The sequence below is a fragment of the Bombus vancouverensis genome, chromosome 5 (genome assembly GCF_051014615.1).
Source record: "Bombus vancouverensis nearcticus chromosome 5, iyBomVanc1_principal, whole genome shotgun sequence".
In the NCBI taxonomy this organism is placed as follows: Eukaryota; Metazoa; Arthropoda; class Insecta; order Hymenoptera; family Apidae; genus Bombus; species Bombus vancouverensis.
This window is the reverse complement of record NC_134915.1, coordinates 4600659-4610532: the sequence shown is the minus strand read 5'-3', so window position 1 is coordinate 4610532 and position 9874 is coordinate 4600659. Positions and strand designations below refer to the sequence as shown.

Below are 9874 nucleotides of genomic sequence, written 5' to 3'. Positions count from 1 at the left end.
GCCTCTGCGCCGAGAAACAGCCTTTTTACGGTTTTGCGTGGAGAATGATAAATAGGGAAAGGTAGAAGAAGGATAGAGAAGGAAGAGTACGGAGGAAAAAGTGGAAATTGAGAAAGTTTATAGGTGGGTCCGTCAGTTCCGTCAGGGTTATCAAATATGTAATATTGATAATATCCAGGGCGGGTGAATCCTAAGAATAAAATTGGAGAAAGAATATGTTTAGGAATGTACAAGAAAGAGAATATTTCAGGATACTATGGCCAAATTTCAGAAGCAACAGTGTCATTATGGACATTTACATGGAGCACCTCGAAGAATATATCTTAGAAGAATATATCTATGTATATGATATGATGATATGACCCCATGGCACTAAAAATCTATCCAATTTTCTTGTCCTCCTCAACTCATTCCACACAAATATATATGTCGGGTTTACATTAGAATTAGGGTTAGGGGCGTGAAACGAATCTTCGTTTGGGTTACACGTTGTCGTTATGCAATGGAGAAGACATTGACTAGTGCAAATACGATTATTATAGAACCGGACAAGTAACCGCGGTAGTTAGGTGCTCGAGAAACTAATGACAATGATCCTAGGTTCAATAACGAATCCGCGGTCGACGGGATGATAGATGAACGTACTCACAAAATCTAAGTCGGACGCGTAATATTCACTGGTCGTAAAGAGTTACTCCTTTCATCAATGAGATCGCGAGAAAGAATGCCTTTCCCGTCCCGATGATGCCACAGAGGAAAACTATAATGGGGTGTGTCTAAGGACACGAGATCATCGGATTCGTCGAGAAAAGCCTTCGTTCAGAAAGTAAGGGAAATTGGCGTTGCTGCTAATTGGTCAATCTCCATATTGGTGGTTAGAAAAGGATGTTAGCCGCCCTCGAGGGAAAGTTGCTAGTGGGAGACGCCACTAGTTGAAAAATATGTCTCCCCTATCTTTCCGTAGTTGGGACAAAGACTGTTTGTCTGTTTGAAGGACTTTAGTTAACTAAACCTTAAGATTTATAACGGGCTCTCGGGCTAGCCGAACATGTCCTGCGGAGACGCATCGACATCTGGCAATCATCTTACTCGAAGAATAGGGTCTGCACGTGGCGAGCCACGGGACAGAAACCGTTGGAATGTTTATTGTCTCGTGTCGCCCCGAATATTTCTTTTAAGGAGAGCTATAGAATTACTCCATACCTTGTTAGGCAAAACGTTCATCCCGTAACCGCGGCTACGTTCGGCGACTGACTGTCGCCTCGAGCCCAAGCTCATTATCACGACTCTCGAACAATTACAATCGGGTTGAATAACTACAATTGTTCAATTACAGCTATAGTAGGCTCTAGGTTACAATGTTGCGGGATTATCCAAAATTCCAAAGGCTCCGGTGTTCTTTCATCTCCGACATATATTTCACTATGAAGATAAAAGCCAACCTCCAACTATGGCGACGGAAACTCATTCTCTCGTGAGGTCTCATTAGCGAGTTACATAGCGTCTTTACGCTTGGTGAATATTTTATGTTTTAAGAAAGAGCTAGTTTAGTAATACTTGTATCGTAGACAAGTAAATCGAGTCCAACTTAGACTTTGGAAGAAAGTACATTTGTTATCCCGTTGACCGCGAATTCGTTTTCGACCCTAGGACCATTGTCATTGTTGTCTAATCACCGCAGTTACTTGTCAATTCTGGAATATCTACACTTGTACTAATAATTATATTTATACTAGTCAATGTCTTCTCTATTGCATAACGACAATGTGTAATCCAAATGAAGATTCATTTCACGCCCCTAACCCTAATCATAATGTAAACCCGACATACATAAACATGATGTACATTGATACATGTTCTAGATGTATATATGTACTTAACTTAGATTCTAAATGACATACAGTGAGTCGTGAAAATCTACATGTAGCTATTTAACTTTGTGTATCCGACTTATCAAAGAAAGTAGAACCGCGCTTTGCAAAATTATTTATACATCTTTACATATCAATACAATTATCTGTACATACTGTTGCGAGCATGTGGTAACCACACTGTGGAATTCGAGCATTTGGCAGCCACAGTAAGCAATATCAGAGCCAATGCGAAACGTGACGGAATAGAAAGAGAACGATCGGTCGTCGGTGACATCCATTAAATATACGAGGACAGTGAGACATCTCTGATCCATGGTAGTGAGAGGTCGTGCTTATCAAATAGTTTTACTAGTCCAAATAGTTTTAATAGTCTTACAAATAGCTTAGCTTGCATTATCAAATAGTTGTGTAAACGATAAGTAATTACACATATAAGTTTTCTAATCCTTAACGCTCCGACTTTTAATTGTGAATATCGACCGGCAACTCCAACTTATTCTCATCATACTTCGACTTGCAAGTTTTTAAGTTTCAGATTTTAAATGCTACAATGACGTATAAATAATAATATTAAAGTCATTCAAAACAATCTTTATTCATCTCAGAAGTAATATAATTTTGATTACAATATTTATATTAATTATAATTGAGTAATGTGTGAAATTTTTTAAAACATTCATTGGGATGCAAATCGGGGTTGCGTTCACAGATCTCACAGTAGAAAAGTGTTTGTTGTTTTACCGCATTACTTCTTTTTGGTGAACAAACAAAATATTTTTTCTTTTTCCTTTTCGGCAACTGATTTATTATATGGAGTTTCGCGCCGAAACGTTGTTCCTTATCTGTTCCGGAAAACCTGCCATACACATTGTTATTCCGAAAGTTACTTACGAGCTGACTTACGAACAGAAGCGAACACCTTAAATGCGAAGCCAATATGAGTTCCAACTCGAGATATGGCGCAGTCGACATCAGGAATGAACTCTCTCGGGAGAGAGAGAGAGTCTCAAAACACTCAGGAAAGCTACTGAACGGATTTTGATAGAACTACCCGTGTTATATAATTTAGCGTCCAAGAAAAAAAAACAGGCTAGATTTCATCTCGATTCATTTTGTATTTTATCCATAAAAATTATCTACTTAAAGTTAAAGTTCCATATATTAGTAGCTCACGTGAACGAAGTCGCGGACAAAAGCTAGAATTTAATAAGTGAAACTGATCAAACACTGTTCTTTAATTATGTTTATAAAAATATAAACTCGCATAAGTATCGGCAGTTTAAAAATTACATTAGATAAACTGAAATGTAAATAATACTCGCGTGGTCACATCAATGATTCTTTTCATTTGTTTGTTTAATCCTGGATACTGTTTTGTCAATAATCTTCATGTCCACCACTGTTCAAACTGCAGTAGTCGAGTAGGCCAAATTCAATTGTATAGCTTCATAACATCAATAATAGTAGTAGTTTTATTATCGTTTTAATATAAATTAATTGCACTCGCTTTCACCGAAAATTTCCGGTTTGATTAATTTGTATGGAAAATGAAATCGTTTTGTATCGGGTGATAGAGGCGGTAATGATATTCCTTTTTCTCTTATACTATCCATGCCATTGCCAATGTGAGAAAGGTTTCAAGAACAGTTTATTGTAATTTAATTTCACATAGACTGTTATGTCAAAGAAAATAATTTATTAGGTTTTCCGAAAAGTTTCTTTCGTTTCATAAGATTATAATAGATGAACAATAATTTCTGTTTTATATTATTTTATTGAATTAGGTATGATCTATTTCGTTATATTTCTATTATTATGTTCGTGCATAATTCAATAAATTAATATAAAACAAAAAACACTGTGCGTCTATTTTTTCCTTATAAAACGAAAGAAAATTTTCAAACAACCTAATATATGCGATGAATAGGTAAGTCGGTCTGGTAAGTGCTGTAGTATAGTAAGATATAGTATGACACGGTTTGTATTTCAGCAGCGATCAATCAATTTGTATTCGTTGCATTCTGTGTTTAGTCAAAGTGCTTGTACAGAAAAACCATAAACCTTCCTATGATATTTCATTGCAAATGATGACAGATATCAGTTCTAAATTCAATTCAAACTCCAATGATGTGCTAAGTTTTGTATTAGTGCGGTTCTCAGCTGTAAGGGTTAAAAATTTGTTTTGAGTGTAGTTTAGTGATCCCCATAAATTGGCATACTTGATAAGGAATTTATATATACGACATTTACATAAATATTATTGTACATCTAAAACATTGTACCAGTATTCAAAATTATTCATTGGCACTTTTCAAATCGCAGACAAGATTCTGTTTGCAACTGATGTGAGGTGATTAAAATTTGAGAACTTAAGGGGGTATACTAGTCTACAAATTTGAAAAAATCGAAAAATTTTTTTCATATTTCCAAAACTTAGATATTCAAGAATATGCCCTTAAAAGGAGTTTTCAAAATTTTAATTATTTTATGAGTTACAGCCATTTTTGTGACGCGGTATCTGCTCCGATCCGACCGGAACACATTTGTCCATTGACAGTAGACGGTAGACGTTGTCCGAGTAAACTTGTCTCAAAACTTTAAACGCGTTTTTCTCAAAACTACATTTTTCGAGTTGGCGTGCACAGTATCTCAAGTTCTAATGAACTGATTTATTTGAAATTTGGTGTGAATGTTCTTTATACATTTTTCTATCGCCTTAACCAGGGTCAGATCAAAATTTTTAATTTTACTATTTTTAAAAAATTCGGAATTGCCAAAAAAACATGTCAAAAAGGAAAATTTTTTTCAAACGGCCGCCATTTTATGAAAAAATATTTTTTTTTTTTTTTGCTTTTCCAAGGATCACGCTATAGCCGCATCTAATTAAGAATGCGTTCGGCTTTATTGCTTCAGATAACCAGAAGAATTGAAATCATGCACGTCAGGACACCCTTTTTTTTGGACCCCTCACTTTGCCAGTTCATAACTTTGTGAATTTTAAGATTTTTCAGTTAATTTTTTATGTAATCTTAAAGTATCAATAAACAAATGATAAAAAATGGATAGTAAAAATATTTTTTGTTTCGTTTGTACAGAGCTTCAAAAACCGCCCGAAGTTCATGTCTCTAGACTAGAATACCCCCTTAAACTCAGACGTGGTACAAATTCCCGTTGTTTAGACATTCTGAAATTTCATATCATTTCCTCACCAAGTGTTATACTGTAGGGGTGTAAAATAAAAAGAATTCGGTGGTTGAAAAGCATAGAACATCCTGATTAAATGCGTATCTCATCCGTAAAACTTTATTCATTCTGGAATTTGATTCCATCGCCTTTGTCGGATACGTTACATACTTCACGTGGTTTTTAGTACGGTGAAATATGAAAAAGATGTTTTTAGAATCTGAAAAATACGATGTCGTGTACATTGATTTAAAAAAGATATTCTTCAAATACTTCCACATTATTGGGTTGGCAACTAAGCGATTGCGGATTCTGTCATTAGGTGGTATTAACAAAATTCGTAATCACTTAGTTGCCAACTCAATAATTGTGGATTCAAGAAGAGATACTTGCCTCTGAGAAGTTTTTCAAATTGAACACTAACAGCCCTCCAACTGATAGATTAGGAGCACTTGAGCAACTTCTTAGTACTAATACAAGCAACAGTTTCGTTCTCGTATTAGTATTATACCAGAACGTATTATATCTGTGAACAAAGTTAATTCAGTAAAAAAAGTCGTTCATTTAGGATAATGATAATGAAGGATTTAATTCAGTTCATAATTTTAGTATCAACAACACAACAGAAATAAAGGAATCCTGCAGGTTTGATAGATCGACGTATTATTCGTATAACACTGTAACAAAAATGATTTCCAGACAATTTTATAATTGACATTCTCATAACCTCGCGAATTAGAAAAAAATGTACAGACATGTGTAATGGGTTTTGCAACTATAAGAAAGTACTTAGAACAACGTATATTCTATTCATATTTACAGATTACATACATCGATTCGGCAAATTCATCGTTTGCATTCAGTACGAATTGTCCTTGTAATAAAAAAAAAAATATATGTACCAGTTGAGCCAAGAGAAATACAATATCCTTAATAAGTTGTCCAGAGATATTCGCTTGCGATGCAACCTGTTTTGAAGAACAGTAATTACGAATAATTACGAATTGATGTCGAACAGTGTGATTTTTTAAATTTAAAAGTTCACCTTTACTAATGTGACGCTAAGAGTTATCATTCCCAAGGCAACGGTGATGAAAAGATAAGCGGAATGACTGCTTTGAATAGTTCTGAGGTAACTGCTTTGAGGTCATTAAAACCGGACCAGTAGATCGTCGTCGATAAAAAATTCAATAATATACATGTAAGTCACATGCAAGTACACAAATTAAATTCTCTCAAAAGTATTGAGATTATACTGGATATTGTTTGAGAATTTTCAAGAATACGTGTTAGGCAATTGTTGTGCTATAGCGCGGTAAATGTTCAATTAATGAAATAAAATCATTGATACTATTTATCAGCAATTAAACGAATACGTCACATTATGGCGTTTGAATTATATATTTTAATAAAACAAATAAATCTTTTTATTCTTTTATATATACATGTTATACACCTCAACTATCTTCTCAAAATTCCACAGCTGTTGTCAGAGATCTCGTTCCTTTTTATTTTCCGCAGAATTCCCGTTTCTCTCGGTCGTTTAATATTTATATTTATTATTTATTTATTCGTGGCTGAGCACTTCTGGGAATTGAGCTAAATCTATCTTTTCTTTTCTAACCTTCTGACAATATCTGCTACGGTGCCCTTTTTTCAATTAAGCACATTAACAATTTTCTCGCGATGAGATACGACAGGTTCAGTCCGGAGATCAAACGAAGTATTCTTGTCTTCACGCAAAGTCGGTATACCAATTGACTACACAGTAACAAACTTGATGAAACCCGTTTATAAAGAAACACTATGTTTCGAGTCAAACGCTTTCAAGAAAATTGCGAAAGAAAATTGCGATGTGTCTGAACGTTTTTGTCGCGCTTAAATTGAATACGATCTCTCTTAATTTCTAATATTGTTTAATTATATTATGTTAACTAAAAAACTTCATCCAGATTTCAAAGTATTAGCTTATCCCAAAAGTTTTTTTCGTTTTATAAGAAAATAATAGATGCACAACATTTTTTGTTTTATATTATTTTATTGAATTATGTTTCTATTGTTTCAATAGAACAAAATGATCGTACATAATTCAATAATATAATATAAAACAAAAAGACATCTGTTATATCCTTATAAAACGAAAGAAACTTCTAGAATAACCTAATACAATAAATGATCTATCAATAAGAACATTTGCAAATTTATTAACAGAGATATAACACGTCAGAATCAAATGTGCGTTAATGTGCGAATATTTTGGGAATTCACTGTACATAATGCATTAAAAAAATTTAGAATTTTGCGAAAAATTCGGGGAACGTCACAATGCTTGTGTGTGATTACTAATGCAGTGCGTTTATTAGCATAGTAGGTACATAAATATGCATCAATAAACCAAAGTTTCTATAGAGTACTTTGATTATAAATTAATATTTACGTACCTGTGTAACAAGAGATAACACACTAATGATATATATAATTATTCGTGTGAACAGTTTCGAAACTTTACTCTGATCAGACCAAATTCCAGCGATCATACTGCATGTCTTCACTACTTTCAGATACTTTTTTTCTATCGTCGTTTTGTTCATAGTAAAATGAAAAATGGCATCGATATTAAACAACTGTATGTACGACCGACAAGTGAAGAATGGCAGTAAAGTTTGTTAAATGATTGAAGTTGACGTGTATACTCCTACTTCCTTTCAGCCATAAAAATTTATCGGAATGACGCTCGTAAATAATGCGTACTTGCTGCTATCGTGACCCTCGTAAAACGGAATGACGATTTAGTTATTCATTCCTCCCTGTTAAGTCTGTGCCTCTAATGTATACCTTAACAACCTTTCACAAAAAAAGAAAAAAACATTTCGAAGTATTATTCTCGAAGCTATTTTGTCTGAAAGGTCAATTACGATTAATAAAAATCGACTTAAAAAGAATAGATACTATAGTATGGATATACCGTGAACCAATTTGAATAATTAAAAGCATGGGAAAGCTTTTTGGCCATGAGACGTAAAAGGATAAAGTATAACTGAATATCAGAGTGAACTGCAGATTTTGAACTCGTTATCTTTATCATCCAGCCACGAATATCCAACATACGTTTTGTCTTCCATCCGTCTTCTCTCCGCAAAAAAGTACCGCGAGCTTCGTACTTAAAGCTGTTCTACTCCCCACATTCCAGGTTACACATTCCAGGTTAATACTTTGCAACGAGATTAATGTGTGTATGAATATTCAACCTCTTGTCATGATTAATACTAATATTTTTCTTAGTGTTAGTGGTGCTACCGTATTACTTTAAAAAATGCCGAAACTAATTGGTCACATAAGCTAAATCATGCATAATTTCTGTATGTATTCTACGTATTATGCGAAACATTTTAGAATTTCATTAACATTGTAAAGGGACATATTGGTAACATCTGAAACTAATTTAAAAAAATATATGTATGGAGTTACAAAGAGTTTACTGCAAACAAATATTTAATATGACATTAATATGCAGCCTGAGATATATATGTCGGGTTTACCTTAGAATTAGGGTTAGGGGCGTGAAACGAATCTCCCTTTGGATTACACATTGTCGTCATGCGATAGAGAAGACATTGACTAGCGCAAATATGATTATCATAGTACTGGGCAAGTAACCGTGGTAATTAGATACTCGAGAAACTAATGACAATGATCCTAGGTTCAATAAGGAATCCGCGGTCGGCGGGATGATAGGTGAACGTGCTCACAAAATCTAAGTCGGACGCGTAATATTCACTGATCGTAAGGTGTTACTCTATTCGTTGATGGAACCGCAAGAAAGAATGACTTTCCGTCCCGACGATGCCACAGAGGAAAACTATGATGGGGTGTGTCTAAGGACACGAGATCATTGGATTCGTCGGGAATAGCCTTCGTTCGGAAAGTAAGGGAAATTGACGTTGCTGCTAATTGGTCAATCTCCATATCGGTAGTTAGAAAAAGACGCTAACCGCACTTGAGGAAAAGTTGCTAGTGGGAGACGTCGTTCGTTGAAAAAAATAGATCTCCCCTATCTTCCCGTAGTTGGGGCAAAGACTGTGTGTTTGAAGGACTAGCTCAGGCTAGCTGAACATGTACTGCGGAGACGCATCGACATCTGGTAATCATCTTACTCGAAGAATAAGGTCTGCGTGTGGCGAGCCACGGGACAGAAACCGTTGGAATATTTACTGTCGCGTGCCGCCACAAATATTTCCTTTAAGGAGAGCTATAGAATTACTCCATACCTTTGTTAGACAAAGCGTTCAACCCGTGACCGCGGCTACGTTTGGCGACTGGCTGTCGCCTCGAGCCCAAGCTCATTATCACAACTCTCGAACAATTACAATCGGATTAAATAACTACAATTGTTTAATTACAGCTATAGTAGACTCTAGATTACAATGTTGCGGGATTATCCAAAATTCCAAAGGCTCCGGTGTTCTTTCATCTCCGACATATATATATCTTTATATAGACTTAAAATTTTAGGAATGTAATCGTGATTGTTAAGATTCGTAACAGCGTGAATGAAATTTCAAAATGTTGTGTGTGGTACACATAATATATTCACAAAAGTATCCACAAGTGTCCAGATATTTTTGTATGTTTCTGTACGTAGAAACAAAATTATTATTTTCTAATTGATTATTTCCATAATACTCGTATGTATATCGTGTATCGAGATTATATAAGAACAGTTTTATTAAGTTATTCTACAATATCGTAGTGATATTGATAAAACGATCGCTCTCAATAATGCGTCTACTGTGAATCACTGGATATCAATCCGTTTT

The 9874-nt window shown here is 34.8% G+C and overlaps 1 protein-coding gene across 1 annotated transcript; it reads right to left on the bottom strand.

Annotated features, from left to right (window-relative positions):
* Positions 1–5432: 5432 nt before the first annotated feature.
* Positions 5433–6132, bottom strand: LOC117159885 (uncharacterized). The gene is made up of 3 exons (XM_033340072.2): positions 6103–6132; positions 5889–6025; positions 5433–5583 (listed from the first exon to the last, which is right to left on the bottom strand). The coding sequence occupies exons 1-3, from the start codon at positions 6130–6132 to the stop codon at positions 5433–5435; spliced, it is 318 nt and encodes a 105-aa protein (XP_033195963.2).
* Positions 6133–9874: the final 3742 nt, after the last annotated feature.

Coding starts and splice junctions, on each gene's coding strand:
- LOC117159885 (XM_033340072.2), bottom strand. CDS start 6,132: ATGATAACTCTTAGCGTCACATTAGTAAAG. Junction 6,026..6,102: donor TTAGCGTCACATTAGTAAAG/GTGAACTTTTAA, acceptor TCTTCAAAACAG/GTTGCATCGCAAGCGAATAT. Junction 5,584..5,888: donor GATGAATTTGCCGAATCGAT/GTATGTAATCTG, acceptor CTTTGTTCACAG/ATATAATACGTTCTGGTATA.